At 39.1% G+C, this 19,996-nt stretch overlaps 6 protein-coding genes across 6 annotated transcripts; 3 read left to right on the top strand and 3 right to left on the bottom strand.

Moving 5' to 3' along the window:
- Positions 1 to 5,678: 5,678 nt before the first annotated feature.
- mRpL40 (mitochondrial ribosomal protein L40) lies at positions 5,679 to 6,605 on the top strand. Its single transcript, XM_002053247.4, has 3 exons — positions 5,679 to 5,832; positions 5,903 to 6,133; positions 6,200 to 6,605. The coding sequence occupies exons 1-3, from the start codon at positions 5,807 to 5,809 to the stop codon at positions 6,510 to 6,512; spliced, it is 570 nt and encodes a 189-aa protein (XP_002053283.1). The 5' UTR covers positions 5,679 to 5,806; the 3' UTR covers positions 6,513 to 6,605.
- A 234-nt stretch (positions 6,606 to 6,839) lies between these two features.
- On the bottom strand, positions 6,840 to 7,894 carry mgr (prefoldin subunit mgr). Its single transcript, XM_002053246.4, has 3 exons — positions 7,712 to 7,894; positions 7,190 to 7,584; positions 6,840 to 7,133 (listed from the first exon to the last, which is right to left on the bottom strand). The coding sequence occupies exons 1-3, from the start codon at positions 7,796 to 7,798 to the stop codon at positions 7,028 to 7,030; spliced, it is 588 nt and encodes a 195-aa protein (XP_002053282.1). The 5' UTR covers positions 7,799 to 7,894; the 3' UTR covers positions 6,840 to 7,027.
- A 292-nt stretch (positions 7,895 to 8,186) lies between these two features.
- On the top strand, positions 8,187 to 12,011 carry Ipo9 (Importin 9). The gene is made up of 5 exons (XM_002053245.4): positions 8,187 to 8,440; positions 8,511 to 9,152; positions 9,210 to 9,628; positions 9,951 to 11,288; positions 11,370 to 12,011. The coding sequence occupies exons 1-5, from the start codon at positions 8,287 to 8,289 to the stop codon at positions 11,886 to 11,888; spliced, it is 3,072 nt and encodes a 1,023-aa protein (XP_002053281.1). The 5' UTR covers positions 8,187 to 8,286; the 3' UTR covers positions 11,889 to 12,011.
- Positions 12,012 to 12,029: 18 nt separating this feature from the next.
- Positions 12,030 to 15,505, bottom strand: bumpel (brother of rumpel). Its single transcript, XM_002053244.4, has 8 exons — positions 15,059 to 15,505; positions 14,424 to 14,489; positions 14,086 to 14,360; positions 13,539 to 13,788; positions 13,095 to 13,475; positions 12,835 to 13,031; positions 12,582 to 12,765; positions 12,030 to 12,522 (listed from the first exon to the last, which is right to left on the bottom strand). Exons 1-8 carry the CDS (start codon positions 15,416 to 15,418, stop codon positions 12,463 to 12,465), a joined length of 1,773 nt encoding a protein of 590 aa, XP_002053280.1. The 5' UTR covers positions 15,419 to 15,505; the 3' UTR covers positions 12,030 to 12,462.
- A 1,330-nt stretch (positions 15,506 to 16,835) lies between these two features.
- Positions 16,836 to 17,661, top strand: Cypl (peptidyl-prolyl cis-trans isomerase-like 1 Cypl). The gene is made up of 3 exons (XM_002053243.4): positions 16,836 to 17,003; positions 17,068 to 17,116; positions 17,186 to 17,661. Exons 1-3 carry the CDS (start codon positions 16,930 to 16,932, stop codon positions 17,582 to 17,584), a joined length of 522 nt encoding a protein of 173 aa, XP_002053279.1. The 5' UTR covers positions 16,836 to 16,929; the 3' UTR covers positions 17,585 to 17,661.
- A 26-nt stretch (positions 17,662 to 17,687) lies between these two features.
- On the bottom strand, positions 17,688 to 19,960 carry ninaG (neither inactivation nor afterpotential protein G). Its single transcript, XM_002053242.4, has 5 exons — positions 19,687 to 19,960; positions 19,499 to 19,633; positions 18,172 to 19,442; positions 17,893 to 18,104; positions 17,688 to 17,829 (listed from the first exon to the last, which is right to left on the bottom strand). The coding sequence occupies exons 1-5, from the start codon at positions 19,703 to 19,705 to the stop codon at positions 17,688 to 17,690; spliced, it is 1,779 nt and encodes a 592-aa protein (XP_002053278.1). The 5' UTR covers positions 19,706 to 19,960.
- Positions 19,961 to 19,996: the final 36 nt, after the last annotated feature.

Consider the following 19,996-nt stretch of genomic DNA (forward strand, 5'->3'; position numbering starts at 1 on the left):
TCTCTCTCGGTGTAAAGTTCAGGACAACAAATTTACAAAAAAAAAACAAAAAAACAAAAAAAAAACAAAAAACTAAAACTAAAACCAAAAATAAAAATTCTTTAGACTTTAGGCAAAAATGGGAAGAAAAAAAGAACTCGAAATCCAAAAATTATATGCAAAATTACAAAATTTTGGAAAACAAAATTTCGTAAAGCAAAATTTAAATCGTAAGTGAACTAGCAGACGGAGTCAAAAAGAAAAATGGGAAACACGTGAACATGCAGGATTCACACTCTGCTCAAGGCTAAAAACAAACAACAAAAAATTGATATCAATTTTGAAAACGTGTTGGAAAAATATCAAGAAAAAAGTACAAGCTTATTTTAAGCACCTTCGCGCCTTATCTTTAAGAACATAAATAAAAAAAAAGCAAACGCAACCTTAACGACATAAACTTATATTTAAATACATTTAAAAAAAAAAAAATGGAAACTAAAAAAAAACACAAAACGAAAAACTGTGTAAATTTTATATAACAAACAAGAAAACGCAACTTTCGATACATCTCCTGGTAGTTATTGCATGAATTAATTTAAGTCTGATATCAAAAAACGCATAAAAGCAAATTCTTATTTCTGTTTCAAGCCCATTTTGATTTTGTGGAAAATCTGCCTTAAATTATATAAAAACAAGACAAGTCAAACAATTCACGGCCAAAACAGATTTGGGCATGAACTGCCCAAACATGTTTTTGAGCATGACAGGAACAGCAACAAAATTGAAAAGCTACAAAATACAAAAACAAAAAATAAAAATAATAATAAAAGAAAACAGCAAAATTCAAAATCGTCGCCAAAGACGTTGCAGATTTCAAAATTCAAAAAATGCACTAAAATTCAACAAAATTACGAACTGAACCAACTTACGGTTTAAAGCTCTGAAGAACAGCAGCAACAAAATATTGCAAAAAACAAACCCCAGAACCACAAAAACAGGAAAGGTTTTCTCTACTTTATTATGCCCAAATAAAACAAAACAAAACAATAATGAAATAGAAAAGAAATCATAAAAAAAATGCTTAAGAGTTTTTGTTATTGAACCCTTTGTAAATGTTTAGGTGTAAAAAGAACATAAGAAGAATAAAAACATGGACAGTACTTAAGTTAGATGTTGGTGAGGCAAAAATTAATATAAATGAAATTAAGAAGTGTATGTAAAAATTGTAGACAGGAAAAATTATAAAATCTTAAAATCGAAATTCAGTCCCTAATAATTAGTTCTAATAATGTATATCCACTAAACATATGTAATATGTAATATATATATCAATGAATATATAAAAATGTGTACCCGACTCTCGCTATTTTGTGTTGACTAACTTTGCGATGACCTAAGATTTGCGCTCAATTTCCCTGTACAATATATCGATTGTTTGAACGAACCGGTTTTTAGTTGGCTTTATAGATTATTCATCGGCAATTTTCTTAGTTATTTCGGTTACAGCATGGCAATACCAATTTAAAAGCAAATGAGTATGATATTTTTGTCACTGTTTTCGACAATCCAATGCATAATAAAAGAGACGACAAGCAGAGCAAATGATTTTTGGACCAGGCCAAAAGCGTTGGCAGTTCTCAAGCCTGAAATAAAACCAAACTGCATGGCAGTAGCCCGAACAGGAACCGAAGGGGTCTCGACTGCATGCATGCTCTGGATCCATCCAAGACCGTTTTGCAACAATAGCACTGAAGGCAATACAAATTCAAATATAAATGGTTTACCATACAGGCAACAGAAATGTATATATATATATATGCACACACATATATATATATGTATATATATATAGAGTAGATGCAGATGCAGAAGCAGAGCAAAAGACAAGGTAAAGACATGTTTCGAATCTAGGAATTTTGGCAACATTTCGAACAAGAATCTTTCGGCGAGTTTCGAACAACTTTCGATTACTTACGCTTTTGTTGTTAATTTGTTATTTTGCGACTACGTCTCCACGCACACCACGCACCAAGCACAAAAAGAACAAGAACAGATACCAAAGTGATAAACGAGTAAAGCAAAAGTTAAACGCAATTTTTGATATGGGGCCACAACGTCCGATCTAAAGTGCCTTCATGTAACAAAAAACAAGTAAAAACCAAAAACAAAATCTGTTAATTTTTTATGTAACTAAAACGGAACGAATGAAAAAAAAAAAACAAAACCAAATGAAATTATTAATAAAATTGTATAAAAATTAAAAAATTGTAAAAAGTTATAACAAATTTAAAAATCTAAGCAAAATATACGAAAAAGGGCTCCAAATAGACCAGCATTCAAGCAAATACCAAAACTGCTCAACATATTTGGCCTGGCCACACAGTCGCTCGGTATTACGATCACCCATACGAGTATTCTAAGTTCGACAACAAAATTTTATCAAGGATAATAAAGCGCAAATCTTAAGTTAAACCGAAACCCAACTAGCAAAGTTGTCCATTGACTACCTAATTAAGCGATATACATACATAAACGTATATTTAGTTATAGTTTGTAAACGAAAATGAAATTACACAAAAAAGTCAACAATTATGTATGAAATAAATGATTTAGAATTTAGAAACGAAAAGAGGTTTGGATATACATTGACTACTTACGAAGCATATACCTACCACATAGCGATGAGTTGCTCATTAATGAATGTATTACTTTCTATCGCACACGTACACACGCACACACACACGCACACACAAACACGCACACACAATACACTCTACTACATTTAGTTTAGATCTTAGGTGGAAATAAAATACACACATATTAAAATCGAAAATTAAGCTAAACGATTGCAAGAGTACTAAGAACGGCATACTTAAGAGGCGGCAATAAGCTATAATGCAACTAAATTTAAGCTTAACTCAACTACCGATACGAGAAAACAAAAACAAAAGAAAAAAAAAGCAAAAACAAAAAAAAATGAAATATGATAAACATTTAAAAACAAAAATGGAAAAATTGAATATTTGCATGTGCATACGAATATAGGAGATAGAGGCTAGCAATGAGAAGCAAAGCAGTTCACAAAGAACGGAGACATATACAAAACTAAAAGACTAAAAGAAAACCGAGTAAATACGAATGTCCCTTTTGTGCTTCTTTCCCCCACTTCACAACTCACACAAACACACACGCACAGACTCACACACACACACACACACTCACACACACACACACAAGGAAAAGTAACAAATATTTGCATTATTCAGTTTAGAATATTGAGTTGTGAGTTTAACGTACTTCGAAACATTTTGAAGAAAACCAACTAGCAAAAATTAGCAAAATTTAAAATTTACAATTTACGAACATTAAATTTAATTTATGAATATGCATTCATTTAAAGGTGTTTAGACGCACACACTATGTATATAAGTATGTATGAATATTCATTTATCGATTATGGATTACGAATTACGATTTACCATTTACGATTTACGATTTCGGAGCTGAACACAAATACAAAACAAACAAAAAAAAACATCCAATTATTCTTTTCATCAGCATATGTATGCGTACATATAAGGATCGAAAGCAGGAACAGGAGTAAATGTGCAAGGGTTTTGCTTAGAACCTTTTAAATGTATTTAACCATTTCGGCAACATTACGACATTAAAATTTATAATCTTTGGGCCATATTGAGAAGCATCATTTTCGATACACTGATGCGAAAGTTTAAAATTAACTTAATACCAGAGCCAAGTCAAACAAAAACGAACAACAAAAAATCAATTTTGTTTTAATTTTAGCAAAAATAAATTAATGAAAACAAAAACAAAAAATATTTAGTTATACAACAATAGACCGGAATTATTTCCAAGAAATAGTACAAACAACTTTAGAAATAACTTTTATAATGTAATTATAAAATAAGCGGCAATTGCAGCGCTCTAAAAATATGCCAGACAAACAAAGTTCTGAGGGCTTCAAAAAATGACGAGATGACCAAGCTGAAAGCGTAAAGCAGATGAAATTTTCGAATATGAAATTGACAGATTTAGAGCGCTGTTAAGAAACCATAAAAACCAAGTCCCTCAAAAGCATATACGATTTTTGTTTATTTCATTTTAACTTAAGCACACATTTAGTTGAATGTATTATGATAACTAAGCGAAATTGTTTGCCTACAAAACAAAAGAGCCTGGCACTAATCATATTTTCGAAATTCCTTCTTGACCGAATTCAAGATACAATTATATTGTATTCACTTTTATATGCAGAACATCATTTCAAATGAATTACCCTCTTCAAGTAATAACAACTAAATTACGATACATACATATGTAAACTTTACTTTCAACACAACGTGGAAAGAAAGATAGCAGCAGTGAGAGATCAGAAAAAAAAGAAGGCAGACAATTTAAATTATAAGTATATGTAATAACAATAGACGAGCATAACCTTTTATGCTACCCTACCCCAAAGACCAGAAATACACACACACACACACACACACACACACACACACTCCAACACACACACACAATACTATTTACCACAATAAACATATATACATATATATGAATGTAATACGCAAGATGCATCGCATACACAAATCGAAAGTTTCAAAATCCATGATGACTGCGTATAATGCATAATATATTAACTTTATATGATTAAATCATTTCGAATGCAAAAACTAAATCAGAAATATATAAATGTGTGTATTCGCAGCAAATAGACAGACATGCATATATATTGTATAGATTTCGATTTCGATATCGGTTCCGTTACAATATTACTTTACTAGCTTTGGTGTATCTTTTGGAATTTTCGAAAAAAAAAAATGTTTGGACCGTAAAGCAGAAGCCAAATACGTGGACTTACACAAAAATTTGTAATTTTCTCGTAAATAAAAAAATCTAAAATTATGATTTGTATTTCGAGACAGCATTTAAAGTAAACATAAATATAACAATTAAAAAAACACCATAGAACGTAATACAGCATTAAAAAAAATGTGTAAAAGAAAAATTAAATATTTGGGATATAAGCAAAATATGATTACATAAATTTATATTTATGCAGCAATTGTAAGGAAAAAACGAATAACGCGGGAAGGGAAGGTAAAAGAACAACAACAAAACACTAAACTATAATAAAACATTTTTAATCGAAAAAAAAACTACTTATTTTATTGAAAATTATGTAAAATTTACTAAAACAACAAAAACACATAATAAAAGTATATTGTTTATTTTCATCTTTCAAAATAAAGTTTTAAAATCGTATAAAAATAGTAAAAAAAAATGCTCAAGTTTTATTTGCGGATGGACGGGAAGAAAAGCTCAAGATGCTTTGTTTTTTATGGCTAATCCTTGTTAGGATAGTGCCTTTAGACTTAAATGCATTTTTCGACAGGATGCATTGTCAGACAGTGTTGCAGACGAAGTAAAAATATTCAAACTCAGCGCCTTCTCATATTCTACTGTTACATCAATCATATGAACCAAAAAATTGTCCGGCAGCATCGCAGCGTTGCCAGTGCGTTGCAGCCCTGACCATATATTTAGAAATCGACAAGATGCATTGTCAGACAGTGTTGCAGACGAAATAAAAATATTCAAACTCAGCGCCTTCTAATAATCTACTGTTACATCAATCATATGAACCATAAAATTGTCCGGCAGCATCACAGCGTTGCCAGTGCGTTGCAGCCCTGAACATATGTTTGGAAGTTGATAATCGATATACTTCAATGAAACACCGACGGTAAGAAGCAGCACATTACGCAAACGGTATTTCGGCTTTTAGCTCAATTGTTTACTAAAAATGTCGCTCCTCAGCGCAATATCCAGGTAATTGTTCTAAAACAATATAAATTAACAGCCTACTCTTAATATAGATACACATTTCATACATAAATAGGTTGAGTCTGCAGAGCAGCAGTCTTGCCGCACGTTGCCTTCACACAACGCCCGTACTGTGCGCTGAACCGTTAAAGAAAAAGAAAAAACTTGACCCGCAGATAATAAAACAGAGAGAGGACCGCAAGAAAAAGAAAATCGAAAAGCAAATACGTAGGCTTGAAAGGAATGCGCGTCAACTTAAGCCGGTGGAAGAACTGGAGGTGCCTTTAGATTTAATTGACGACAAGGCGTAAGTTGGTTGCTTTCTGAAGAACACGCTCCAATTGCTGCTTAATTTCTTTCTCTTTCTGTACAGGAAACGGGAACGAAAGCTTACACCTTTGGGCATCGCGGAGCTAGAACAGCGTGCACTTCTTAAGAAACAATGGGCGCACTACAAGCACGATGAGAAGGTGGCAGATTTCCAAATCATTGACCGCTTGCTGCAGTCTCAAAACAAAACGCTAGAGGAACTACGTCGTGAGTCCGAGGAGCTTTACCAAGCTGCTATAGAAATAGACACGAAACTGTTGCCGGTCGCTGTGAAAGGGCCTGTCGCAACGCCTCCTATCAAAAACTATGTAAGCCCCGATGGCGACTACATACACCAGTCCATGAAGTGGGAATAAACGGGATTTTTGTCTAATTAGGGAAAAAAAAAGTTGTTAGTTTGTTTAATGCAATTAAAAACAATTAAATAAATGCATATACATCTGTGTCAATTTACTGCCTTCTCTTATTAAAGAGGTAAGCCAGTTCTCTCGCTGAAGAAGCCCTGATCTGACTATATAAAAAGATATATATTTTAATCCAAAATATATTGTTCCTCCATCGGCTTGCTTACTCTTGAGGCCCAATCTCGTATGTTATGTTGACGCCCATTTTCTGCATTGTATGTGTTTCATATTTATTATTATCGAGAACAAGAGTTAAACAAGTACAAAATGCAATTGGCGTATCCTTAGATTTTTTCTTCTTTAATTTTGAAAGCACTGCTAGCTGATTATATGTTTTGTTTAATGTTTATCGGGCGTCGGAAATCAAAACAATATATTTTCAAACAAATAAATAATATATATAAGGGACAACACCCGATTTACCTTGCGTGCTTTTTTTTTTTTAAGTTTTAACCTCTACGGGTTATCTACGAGGGCGTACTATTGGCATTAGTTTTGGCCGCGGCCTGCCGCTTTTTAACACCCCAATTGTAGACCCGCGCCATGTTAACCTCGGTTGTGGTTATTTGATCTCTGTAGGAATGGGAGATACGCATAAATATACAGCACCGCACAAAATCTTAACTCACCTAAGGAAGTCCTGGTCGTGCTCCACTGACTTAAGATTGCCCACAGCAGATGTAATATTTTGCTTTAAGAGCGCCTCGGCCTCGTCTAGTGGATACTCCAGCATGACGCTGGCTCCCAGCCAGAGATAAACTGTTTTTGTGGGCGGCACCAGCGTCTTGATGAACACCTGGTCACTGAGCAAGAATTGCGTTTCGCGCTCCTCTTTCTCTTTGCGCAGCACATTCACCATCTCCAACGACCGCTCCAGATCGGGAATCTGAGATTTTAGCTTGCGGCGGCGCGCCTCCAAGTTGTAGGCCATGAATCGATACTTTCCATGTTGTTCGTCCAGCCGTTGCAACACCTTTTCACAATTCTCGTTCTCGGGTTGTGTCATAAATGTATCAATTTCCTCCTGCAAACAGAACACGGGTGGATGATTAATATGGAAAATTGTCTACAGATGTTTTGGCTGTGGTCTACATCTAGGTTAGAATTGGAATTGACTCAGCGGCCGACGACGCCTGCAACATGATACTCACTAAAAATATTGCTTCGGGTATTCCCGCAAAAGTTTTTTGATTTTCCGGTAATTTAGGCATTTCTACTGTATCCATGATGCCCGTCATTGCTTTTATTTAATATTTACTCTTATAAATTGTAATAAATTTACAGCAGGTCAAAGGCGGCAGCGGCAGAGCAAGGCGATGGTATTAAAAGAAGTGCTGTACAACGACTGCATGTATGCTTTTTAAATATGAAAGTACTTAACAGTTACTCTTACCAATATTATTGCAACCTTAGGGTATGACGTTAAATAAATTCCTAATAACTTTACTTTATTCGTAAAAAGCATTGGCATTACAGTACAAGGTAAATATTGAAGCTTGCCACGCCCTAAAATATAATTTCAGTTGAAGAATTATTTAAATTACAGTTTTTTCACTATGACTGTAAAGTCACAGTACTACACAGTGAACGCACGAGCAGTGTTGTAGAACAGAAAAATAAGTTTGAACAGAACTAACAGCAGTTCACATGTGCTACGATCTGCTGCGGCAAACATCACCTTAGCGGCTTTGTGTATTTTTTTTATATTTAATTTTGATACTCTGTCATGTCGAACGACGAAGGTGGCGTAGGTGTTGCACGCGGTGGCGGCGATTCTGTTAAGCAAGCCATCATCGAGGAACTACAGAATCTGCTGAGCTCGGACACAAGTGTTTTGCAACAGGCGGAAAAGCGTAACAAGCAATTGCAATACACAGAAGGTATGATGCATGCAAATTGGCGGGCAAAGCCAGGCGTTGTCTGCTTCATGCTAACGGCTTCGAATTGCAGGGTATGGCGTCTACTTGTCGGAGATTATAATGAATCAGTCGCACGAGCTACCGTTGCGTCAAATTGCCATTATAATGCTGACGCGATACGTGGAAAATCACTGGACAGATCTCGATGAGACGGATAAGGCAGGCGGTCATATGGCCACCGAGCAGGCCAAACGCACAATACGTAACATATTGCCCAATGGCCTCTACGACCCCAACTCTAAGATACGCTCTTCGGTGGCACACACAATATCTACAATAGCAGCTACCGATTATCCACACTGCTGGGCGGAGCTCTTTGACATTATTGTCAAGTGTCTGGGTGGCAATGAGGATTCCATACATGGAGCTATGCAAGTGCTGCAGGATTTTACATACGATGTTGAGCAAATCAAGGATCTTGGTCCAGTGGTCATACCCGAGGTGTATCGCATTTTCGACTCGGAGCAAAACTACTCAATCAAAACGCGCGTCTCCGCCATACGAACCCTGAAACAGCTCTTTATGTCTATCTCGGCGCTGATAACTGACAAGCAGGAGCAGAGCTCCATGATGAGTTCCATACTTACGAACTTCATGGATAAGCTTGTGCATTATCTGAGTATGAATTGTGGCGCTGGATCCAGCTTTTTGCTGCGCTCCGAAATCATTAAAGGTCTGTAATCTGTTAATAAACCCTGCGACAGTTTATAATTTCGGTTTTAATTTGCAGTGTTCACTTATCTGGTAACCGATATGCCAAAATACATTAATCCCTTCATGGAGCGCATATTGCCAATTATCTGGCAGTTGCTTACACAAATTGCAGAAACTTACGTGAAGGTTTCCGTTAATCAGACGGAGGCAAATCCGCTGGCGAGTGGCGAAAACGAAGAAGATGATGAGCAGACCAATTTCCAAACGCTGATCATACAAATCCTCGAGTTCATAAACTGCATTGTCACATGTGGGAAACTGCGTGGCAACATTAAGAATGTCCTTGCCGATTTAATCTACATAACCATCGTATACATACAGCTCAGTGAGGAGCAGTTGGAGGACTGGCAAGAGGACCCCGAGAAATTCGTTGACGACGAGGACGATGGCGGTGTCGAGCTAACTGTACGCATGTGTGGCCGTGATGTGCTGCTGGTGAGTCACTAATATTAACTATATATACAAACTATTTTCGAAATATCAAATGGGAGGAAATGTATCAATTGCATATCAGCTAGAAATGCTATATTAAAGTTGTACTGTGTGTATATATCAATAACCGTCTGTCTGCTTTTAAAACCGCGCCAATTCCTAAAGCTTTAAAAGGTGTGCACTTTAGTCAGGGCTGGTTGATTTTTAACCATATATGTATGTGTGTATACATGTATGTAGACATCCCTATGATGGTAGGCATATATGCGTTAAATAATGTAGATGATGGCCAATATATTTCCGCTCTGATATATTTCATATACAGGCCATAAATGACGAGTTCGGAGTGAAGGCCATTCAGCCGTTGCAGGAAGCACTGGGCCGGCACTTTAGCGTGGCCGAGGCAGAAAAGGCTGCTAACAATCCGAATTGGTGGAAGATTCAAGAAGCCTGCATGGATGCTGTTCATGGATTTCGTGACATAATACTCGAGGGCGATTCGAAATTTGACTTGCTTAATTATCTGACAATCGTTCGTAATTTGCTAGTGCACCAGGAATCGCCCCATCTGGTCGGACGTGCGCTCTGGACCCTGAGCACATACTCTAAGTCAGATTTGTACAATCCGCAAATGATAAGCGAAATTCTGGACGTAACTCTGTGCAGTCTATCGCCGGATAAGTCGCACATATTACGCATCAGTGCCGTTCGCACCTTGCACGGCTTCCTGCAAGCTAACGAAGATGTCGAGGGGGAGAAACGTACATTACTTGTCTCCAAGTTACCTGGTTTCCTAGATGGTATTATGACCCTTGTGCCCGGCTGCAAGGCCACTGTTCTGGCGCTTATAATGGAGGCTCTAACAATGATGGTCAAGTTTGATGCGGACTTTGCGTACGCAATGCACCCCAAGATCACACCCCTGACCATTGCAGCCTTCCTGAAATATGCTGAAGATCCGTTTGTTTTGGAGAACGTTCAAGATCTGATCAAGGCGCTCTGCCAGCACAAGCAGTGTCTGGGATCGCTCCAAGAGAAATTCATACCCACCATTGTAAGCATACTAGCGCTTCAGGGTGAACAATGCGCCGAGAAGCAGGATATTGCCCTGGATGTGCTAAATACAATTGTCAGGTACACGGAGCCGCCTCTGCCCAATGTCCTGCTGGAAACAGCATTTCCCGCGATGATCAACTGTGTGCTGCACACTGACGATCACACCGTAATGGTCGCTGGTGGGGAGTGCCTGCGCAGCTTCATCAATGTTTCACCGGAGCAGATCTGCAACTATAAGAATGGCGAGGGCGTCAACTATGTCATGCAGGTGGCAACTGTTTTGCTAAATCCCATGAATGCCGAGATGACAGCCGGTGGTCAAATTGGACGATTGGTCATCACCATTATCACCAAAATGGGTAGCATGCTTGGTCAAACGGTTGATATGCTGCTAAAGGCAGTCATCAGCAAGATGCAGAACCTCGAGTGCCTCAAGGTCATCATGAATTTGGTGCTCATATTCGCCCATCTGTTCCTTACCCAAATGGATGCTGTGCTAAACTTTCTGTCTACAGTGCCTGGACCCAATGGCGAGCCTGCCTTACAGTTTGTTCTGACTAATTGGCTGTCGCGACAGAACTCCTTCTTTGGTGCATACGAACGCAAAGTATGTACATTTCTCTATAAACCTATTATTTTATGGACTGACAACTGAAACAGATGTATGTATACCTTTATTTCTCAACAGGTCACAACGATGGCTCTGTGCAAGCTTTTCGAGTACGGCGTAGCAACGCAGGACAATCGATTGACGTCAATTACGTACAAGGAACTAGTGGATGAGCCGAGCGGCGATCGCATACGCACACGTTCAGTTGCGTCCTCATATCAGAAATGGATTACGATTCCCGCACTTGTGAAGATATTTAAAGTGCTCATATCCGAATATCAGCACTTCCAAGAAGGCAAGACGGATGCGCCGCTTACAGATTCCGAGGATGAAGTCACCGAGGAAGATGATGCTGCCGGCAATGCCGCCAAGCCACGCTACATCTCCGACCTGTGTTTCGATTTCGATGAGGACAATGTAGAGGATGAGCAAGTGCTGCAGGTACTGCTGAAGGAGTGCAACTACACAGGCGACATTGGCGAGAATTTGCAAAAGTTTCTCACCAACTTCGCACAAAATGAACATTTTCCCACATTTTACGAACATCTCAATGAATCCGAGCGCCTCGTTCTGCTAGCCAAAGTGCAGCAGAAGTAATTAAAGCGGCAGCCCCATCGACTATCAAATTTAAAAATGTGTCTCACAGCCCATTGTGTTAATCGTTTATAATTAATTGTTATCAAGCATTTAATAAATGAATACCTTTATATTTGTAACGTACATTTATATAAAAATCTAAACTAGCTGGCCTGATCGTCATTAGTTGACTTATTAAGACTTAGTCTTAAATGACTCATTAAGACTAAGTTGGAAGATAAATGGTAGCCACATATTTCTGACATTTGATTCAGGTCCAAGATAGACTTCGTTTTTGCTCGGGTCCGCAACTCGGTCACTTGATTGGCATCTGGCCAAGAGAGGAAGTGTTATGGGTTAATACTCTCAATGCTCTCATTAAGTTCTGAAGTTCATTTAAATGTATGCGTCTGCACAAAAACAATGCGCACAAAATGAGATTTTTTAAATTTCGGTGCACTTTTGCGAACTTGTTGTTGATTGGCCCAATTAGGAAACATATATAGGATTTTTTTGAAAAATATTTATAGACACTTATGTATATTTTATATGTATATATATTCAATATTATATTTGATTTTCATATCACGACCAACTAAAGAGCCACCTCATCGCTGCATAGCTTGTGCTGCAGCGGAATTTCGACCTTGTAAACCTTTTAAAAAGTAAATATAAAATGAATTTATGCTCATTAAGATGAGTTTCTATACCCACCGTTGGCTTGAGTGAATCAAACTTAAAGTACTTTCGAATGCAAGGTGTGAGCAGTACAGGATCCACTTTGTTGGGATTGTTAGTGCCAAAGACTAGAGTGCTGAGCAGTGCAATGATTATAGTAACTGAGGCGCCCAAGGTCGTATACCACATATATGATATCCGATACAATGGGAAAATATCCCTAAAATACACCAAGCATAACAAGTAGTATAGTAATAATATCAATGATGGCCAGGGAGGCTGCACTTACTCCGCTGATGGCCCATTCATATGGGTGGCATTGGTGGCGCTGGACACCAGAGCAGCTGCATCGAAACTGTAGCTGCACTGTTCAACGTTTAATGGTTTGGTTTGATAACGAATGGCGCCCGATGCGATGGCCCACTGTGCATTCAAGCTTACCCAAGACATTACAACGACTCCCACGCAACCGCCGAGTATTGCGCTCTAGGGGAATAACAAATTTCTTGAAAGGTTCTTAGGGCATATTGTGAAACATTTGAGACTCACATTGCCATTAATCCAGGGCATAATTAAGCCCATGGTAAAGATGCCGAAGAGTGGCCCATTTGTGATTGACTCTAGGCTCATGGTCAGCTGCAGCACAGTACCCATATGCTCCACAACATAAACTAGCGCCACGCAGAGCACTCCTATGCCCACTACGACCAGACGCATGATCCAATTGGTGGCCCGATTTGTTAGCGGTTTCTTAACATACGGCTTCACAAAGTCTTCCAATACCACAGCGGACATTGAGTTCAGACAGGTTGAGAGTGAGCTTAGAGCAGCGCTAAAGACGCCAGAAATAAATAGACCCGTCATTCCAGGCAGCTCGCCCAGCGTGTCCATGACAAAAAGCGGCAAAAGCTGATCCCGTGCCTTCGCCAGCTGTTGATGCAGTTAAATGGTATTCAAAATAAAAACCATACCCTGACTTATTTACATACATACCTTGGTAGTTAGTGGATCACAATTTTGATATGTCGCATAGATGAGCAGTCCGTTGTAGCCACACAAGGCCATCAGGATCAAGACTCCGGTACAAAATATGACCAAAGCCTTGCGTGCATCCGCCAACGTGGGCAGCGATAGATAGCGTTGTATCATGTTCTGGGAAACTGCGTTGGTCTGCGTCCAGTAGACAATGCCTCCAAAGAACAGGCACCAGAATGTGTGACGTACTGTGGGATCAATACTAAGGCTACAAGAGCATGCGAAACACTTTAAAGCTTATTTGGAAACATTTGTGTACCCACATTGAAATAAGTATAGCTTGTCATGAAACTGTAACGCATAGAGGCAGTTCGGTTCTGACTTTTACTTAATTGATGCAGCTTCTAAATAAGCAACACATCAACACATTAGATTACTATATAGAAAACATGTCTGCTTTGAAGATCTCATGACTGAGCCCAGCAATTACACGCGTTACCATACAAGCGATAGGTCTACTAGGGTATTAGCTGTTCGGCGAGCCGAAAATAGTCATTCAACTCACTCGGGTGCCTCCAATCTGTTCGAGTGCCAAGCACGCTCCAATACCACACTAGCGCCGCCAATATCCAAGCTGCCCTTTATAGCGACCAAAGCTAGGGCGCCCAGCATGGACACTGCCTGCACCACATCCGTCCAGACGACGGCCTTAAGGCCGCCCATGCTTGTATAGAACACGCAAATGATGCATACAATCGGCGTAATGGTGTGCACACCTACTCCAGTTACCTGGTTGAAGGCAAGTGCCGGCACATAGATCACAATGGGCAGATAGGCTACCTATAGATAATAATTTAAATGAGACTTGGTGCATAATATTTGTAGAGTATTTGCAATGCTTACATTCATAATGGCAAACATTATGGAACCAAAAAGACGCAGTCGACGATCAAAGCGAACCTCCAAATACTATAAGAAAAGGGTATTTTTTTTTATGATTCTAGAATTAATTAATTATCCTAACTATATGAATATATATATCTTCATGACGTAAACAGTTCTTTATCATTTGTTAGCAAAAAAGCAAACTCAACAAATATAGGAAAGCGTGCTGTAGACGAAACTGCACAGCCTGGAAATACCCTGTATTGTAACATTCAGTCGTAAAATTAATTTCGCAATCTATTGATGAAAGATACAAACTTAGGACTAAGCCTTAAAATTTGTTGTTTCAATTTTTGGAGCAGCAGGGGAGGTTTTGCTTGAGATACGCATAATACATGCCAAATTTGATGTTCTAAGTCGTGATTAAGGACAGACCTTAAAATCAGTCAACATTATTAAGTTGAAGTCTCTAACGTATCAGGTCCATGAGATTAAGATGCATTCGAGTTATATTTTTACCCATGCGAAATATATATATTCAACAAAATTTTAAAAGAGTTTTACAAAGTAACATTTAAGTGGAAAAAAGTAAGCTATCTGTAAAACTCTCTTTAATTCATTCAGGTTGTTGACTCTTAGCTTACTGTGCTTACCTCATAGGTGGACGTAATGTTAAGATCATGAAAAACGGGCAAATAAAAGACTCCCATCACAATTCCCATGCCTATGACGCCGAGGGATACATATAGATACTGTATACCATACGAGTACACTTCGGTGGGCAGTCCAAGTAATGTAATGCCAGAAATAAAGCTGGCCACCAGTGAGAACGCAACGGGCACCACCAGCATTTTGCGGCCTCCCAGCATGTAATCATCCTCGGAGACGGATTTGTTCATGAAACCAAAGTAGATGCCAATGCCGATGCAGAGTAGAAACATGGCCACAAACGCAACATAGTCGGGCCATGCAAATCGCTGCAGCACTCCCAGAACATCGTCGATATTATTCATTTTTCAAGTTCCGATCAGGGGTTTTAGCTCTCTGCGGTCACAGCTTGGACTAAGGCGCGCTGCGTTTACATCTGTCTGTGACTCACTGAATCGGTGGGTTCCATTCGCTGTGCTGGGCGCTAGTCGGCTCTGTGATTCAATCCAATTTCGCTCAATTGTCAATTGTCGGGCAATTTAGGTTTCGGGCAGCACACAAAATCCACACACATGGGTTTATTTTAGTTAATCAGTTCCCGTGCTTTACTTAGAGAGAATTGCGACACTTCAGCGTCCAGTTGCAACATATTCATAGCTGTGACCTTACATATAAAGTGATTTTGGGGCCTGTCTATATCTGGATAAAATTGTTGACCCCCAAAACGCACAAGAAATTTGCATAATTTATATTTCTCGCATGCCAAACAATGACCAACGACTAGTACTAAACGTGTATTATTTATATTAAATTATGGAAAAGTTTTCATTTTATAAAGCGAATGGATGTGAGAAATAAGATGGCATATCGTTGTACTAGCTCTTTTTTTTTTAGCTTGTATGAACTTGGGATGGATACCGATTTCCTACGTAATAAAAAAAAAAAAAAAATTATTTGGCACAAAAAGTAGATAACCTAAGAGAAAATAGGAATGCTTGGGTCAATCAATTTAATCGTAGGAAGTAAATGTGCTCTCGTCCACAGTCCGACTAGAAGTTACCCTGTACCCAAAAGCAAAATGAGAAGAACTTTAAAATAGATCCACAACGCCACTCACATACACAGACACACACACACATACACACACCCACCAAATGGAAAATGCATTTGTAGTTAACTTTGGTGATTATAGGCAAAACTTAATGCAAATTTCAGGTTTGAATATGGAGTCCCAATATGTGTCTATACTAACCCAAGATTATCCATACAGGCTTTATATTTTAATTTTTCTAAATCTCTTGTCTACCATCTTTAAAAAAGATATGGCTAATTCGAGTCGACTATTAATGCTGACCAAAAAATGATTTACTTTGTAGGGTGGAATATGCTACCGTTAACCTGTTACATACATAAGCACAAAACTATTAAGTCCGTATTACCCATTTGTAATGGGTACAGGGTATAAAATTCAAAATATAACCTCTATAGTATTATTGAAAAATGAACAACAGTGCTATTAATGGATAATAATTAATTTGAATTCGCTTAATATTTGAAGGAAAAAAACATGATTAAGACTATATTATATTGATATTTTTAAACCAAAAATGGCTCGGCAGTGTCGGGAACAATTTAATACATAATTTCATTAAAACCTTACATTTTCAACTTTACAGAATCTACACGGTTAACAGAATAGACTTTCTTACTTAACGGAATTAATTTCCCAATCCCACATAATAAATTATCGACAAATACATTTCGGATGCAATTTATCGACGACTTATCGGCCTGCCGCCACAAGATTAACAGCGTTGCGGTGTACAAATTGTAATTTGTTGTTTAAATTATTCAAGCAATATATTAAAAGCAAATAATGTTGGCGAATCCTTCATCTGGCAGCGTGCCCGACAAGGCGTGGCAGCCGCCTTTCGTGACGCTGGAAACTACGTGAGTATTCGTAGACAATAAGTGGCAACATATATGCTGCATGAATTGCTTTCCATTCCCTTAGTATGGGCGAAATTACTGTGGAGCTGTACTGGAAACACGCACCGAATACTGTACGTACCCGATATGGCGATATGGGCACCACTTATTGATTAATTATTAATGCTTTGCATTGGCTTTAGTGCTATAACTTTGCGGAGCTGTCCCGACGCGGCTACTATAACAACGTGGTGTTCCATCGCATTATACGTGATTTCATGATACAAGGCGGTGATCCCACAGGAACTGGCCGTGGCGGCACATCTGTTTACGGCGGAGAGTTTGCGGACGAGCTGCATAGTGACCTAAAGCACACTGGTGCCGGTATTTTGTCAATGGCCAACTCTGGCCCAGACACAAACGGCTCACAGTTCTTTATTACTCTGGCTCCCACTCAGTGGCTGGACAACAAGCACACCATTTTTGGACGCGTGTACACTGGAATGGAGGTAGTGAAGCGGATTGGTATGGTGGAAACGGATAAGAATGATCGACCGGTCGACCCGTTACGAATTATTAAAGCCAAAGTAGAGAAACTGTAAACACAATAGAACATTTTTAATAAATATTTAATAAGGAAATTAAAATAACAAAAATGTTGATAACCGTCAACTAGTTATATCAACAAAGCTAATTTATATCAATTTAACTGTCTTGTAGCTCATTCTTCAGTATCCATGTGGCTGCGCGCATAGCAATAGCTGTAATAACAGTATTGGGATTGCCGGAAATGGGTCGGGGCAATACGCTGGCATCGACAACACGCACATTTGCAAGGCCATATAATCTGTAATTGGAGTTGAACATAAATGTCCGTGGCTTTTGTTCAACAGTTATAGAAAAAAATTACCTAAGTTCAGAGTCGACTACGCTACCCAAAGCACAACTGCCGCCTGGATGATGTGATCCCAGACCTATGTGACGCATCAGACACTCCAGATAATTATCCGAGGGCTGTTGTTTCACAAAATCTCTTTCAAAGGGTCCGAAATTGGCGCATTCCTGTAGCTTGGGCCAATGAATACGCGGCCTTAATTTTACAAAAGCGGAGGATGTGACAATCTTTAAATATATACATATAAGTAGGTTTATACATTCAAATGCTTGGAACATTTAAGCAACTTGTTACCTTTACAGCGTTTCTTATGGCCGCAATGGTGCAGGCCACATCCTGCTTGTTGCTAAGATAGTTCGGATCAATAAGGGGATTTCTGCGCATAGACTTGTGCTGCAGTGAAACAAACCCTCTAGATTTGGGCTGTAAGCAGCTGGATATGAAAATAAAACCCTCCTGTGAAGCATTATGGTAACGTGGAAAAAGTGCACGAAATGCCGAACGTTTGAAGTTGGAAATAGACATGAAGGCACTTTCATCTATGGCGCCGGCGCCAAAGAACGTGATACCGAAGGGTGTCTGTTCCTCGTAGCCAGCCACATGTCCGAGCACTCCAAAGTTTCCGAAGGCTCCAGAGCCGGTACTTAAATATTTAAACAGATTCATAGGATTAAGCAATGTGCGCTGGTTAAGAGTAGGTCCGATGGTATCTATTGAGACAAATATCGGCACATTAAAGTGATCATGCAGGCCCTGACCCACCAGTGGCAAATGATGTTGCACTTGCAGACCCAGCCGGGTTAATTTTGTGCTGTCACCGATGCCGGAGGCTAGAAGCAATTGCGGAGTTTGATAGGCGCCTGCACAGAGCAACAACTCACGTCGCACTTTAATGTGGAACTCCAGCTCCTTGCTGTGCTCGTCTTTGACACCTACCAGAACGGAGCTGGCTTTTGGAATGGATGTTGAAGACAGCCTTATGCTTTTTACCAGAGCCTGGGGCAGTAGTCGAAGATTCACGCTGTTGAGCACAGGTAACAGGAATTGCTGTAGCACAGAGTGTCGCAGTCCATTCTTTATGTTATAAACAGAGCGCCGAAAATGCCAGGGCTTATGCAAAAATTCTGCTTCAGATTCGTCCAGCGCTTGCGATAACGTGGAGTAGCTACGTGGCACTTCAAAAAGATCCCCTGGCTTGGGCTTGGCAGCAGCCAAAAAAGGACGTATGTCAGTCCAGCTCCAATTGCTTAGGTTGTGCAGCTTGTGCCAGTCGTTAAAGTCAGGACCATGTCCATCAAAATGCAACATATAGTTTAGATTAGCCGATCCACCCAGGCCCTTGCCGCGCGGCAGACACTGACGCTGCTCGATCAGACCCTTTGACGAGTGCTTCTGGGGGACCGACAGAAAAGACCAGTCATTGGTGCCCTTTTGTTGAAATGTTGTCAGTAGTGGAATTCGACTAAGGTAGCCAAATGAGCCGCCAGCCTCAATTAGCAACACGCTGCCATTGCTGTGTTTCGTCAGTAGAGATGTAAGCGTGGAACCAGCTGTCCCGGCACCCACTAGAAAATTCAAATTTCAACATTCAATCAACTGGGCGTGGGAGACTATAACTTACCAATCACATAATCGAACTCATACTCTCTATCCTCAAGTAACAACACATTGGAAATATTTTCACCCAGCAATTTGCAAACAATAATCAGCAAAGTCGAGAAGCAACCAATAACAACGGCGCCAACACAGATTACCTCTATAAGAAGAGTTTATTATTCACAAAAAAACGAAATAAAAGTATCAATTTACTTTGAAAATGCATTCCCATATCGTGGCAGCCCTCTGATCTGACGAAATACAACTATTTAGTTAGAAAGAACAACACACACAGTAAACCGTCAACGACATAATCCAATTATAGGCTCGCCGGCCGCACCTGAGGGGAAATGTCCAAAAATTTAAATAGAAGCGCGGGAATTGCACCTTGTGCTGGTATATGTGTTATCGATAAGTGATTGGGACACTTCAACATCTGTTGTTAGATGCCTTATCGATAAGTCGCCAGATATTTTTTTGGCGGTCAAAAAACAACAAGCAGACAAGAATGTTTAAAATGTGT

Source organism: Drosophila virilis, chromosome 2, assembly GCF_030788295.1.
Source record: "Drosophila virilis strain 15010-1051.87 chromosome 2, Dvir_AGI_RSII-ME, whole genome shotgun sequence".
Classification (NCBI taxonomy): domain Eukaryota; kingdom Metazoa; phylum Arthropoda; class Insecta; order Diptera; family Drosophilidae; genus Drosophila; species Drosophila virilis.

What these genes read in the sequence shown, in the direction of transcription:
- mRpL40 (XM_002053247.4), top strand. Translation starts at nt 5,807, where the DNA reads ATGTCGCTCCTCAGCGCAATATCCAG. An exon ending in CTCCTCAGCGCAATATCCAG is followed by an intron (nt 5,833 to 5,902) that starts GTAATTGTTCTA and finishes ATACATAAATAG; the next exon opens with GTTGAGTCTGCAGAGCAGCA. An exon ending in GATTTAATTGACGACAAGGC is followed by an intron (nt 6,134 to 6,199) that starts GTAAGTTGGTTG and finishes CTTTCTGTACAG; the next exon opens with GAAACGGGAACGAAAGCTTA.
- mgr (XM_002053246.4), bottom strand. Translation starts at nt 7,798, where the DNA reads ATGACGGGCATCATGGATACAGTAGAAATGCCTAAATTACCGGAAAAT. An exon ending in TACCCGAAGCAATATTTTTA is followed by an intron (nt 7,585 to 7,711) that starts GTGAGTATCATG and finishes TTCTGTTTGCAG; the next exon opens with GAGGAAATTGATACATTTAT. An exon ending in CACGACCAGGACTTCCTTAG is followed by an intron (nt 7,134 to 7,189) that starts GTGAGTTAAGAT and finishes CCATTCCTACAG; the next exon opens with AGATCAAATAACCACAACCG.
- Ipo9 (XM_002053245.4), top strand. Translation starts at nt 8,287, where the DNA reads ATGTCGAACGACGAAGGTGGCGTAGGTGTTGCACGCGGTGGCGGCGAT. An exon ending in GCGCTCCGAAATCATTAAAG is followed by an intron (nt 9,153 to 9,209) that starts GTCTGTAATCTG and finishes TTTAATTTGCAG; the next exon opens with TGTTCACTTATCTGGTAACC. An exon ending in TTGGTGCATACGAACGCAAA is followed by an intron (nt 11,289 to 11,369) that starts GTATGTACATTT and finishes ATTTCTCAACAG; the next exon opens with GTCACAACGATGGCTCTGTG.
- bumpel (XM_002053244.4), bottom strand. Translation starts at nt 15,418, where the DNA reads ATGAATAATATCGACGATGTTCTGGGAGTGCTGCAGCGATTTGCATGG. An exon ending in ACATTACGTCCACCTATGAG is followed by an intron (nt 14,490 to 15,058) that starts GTAAGCACAGTA and finishes CTTTTCTTATAG; the next exon opens with TATTTGGAGGTTCGCTTTGA. An exon ending in AACAGATTGGAGGCACCCGA is followed by an intron (nt 13,789 to 14,085) that starts GTGAGTTGAATG and finishes ATGCTCTTGTAG; the next exon opens with CCTTAGTATTGATCCCACAG.
- Cypl (XM_002053243.4), top strand. Translation starts at nt 16,930, where the DNA reads ATGTTGGCGAATCCTTCATCTGGCAGCGTGCCCGACAAGGCGTGGCAG. An exon ending in TTCGTGACGCTGGAAACTAC is followed by an intron (nt 17,004 to 17,067) that starts GTGAGTATTCGT and finishes CCATTCCCTTAG; the next exon opens with TATGGGCGAAATTACTGTGG. An exon ending in GGAAACACGCACCGAATACT is followed by an intron (nt 17,117 to 17,185) that starts GTACGTACCCGA and finishes CATTGGCTTTAG; the next exon opens with TGCTATAACTTTGCGGAGCT.
- ninaG (XM_002053242.4), bottom strand. An exon ending in CCATAAGAAACGCTGTAAAG is followed by an intron (nt 18,105 to 18,171) that starts GTAACAAGTTGC and finishes ATATATTTAAAG; the next exon opens with ATTGTCACATCCTCCGCTTT. An exon ending in GTAGTCGACTCTGAACTTAG is followed by an intron (nt 17,830 to 17,892) that starts GTAATTTTTTTC and finishes CTCCAATTACAG; the next exon opens with ATTATATGGCCTTGCAAATG.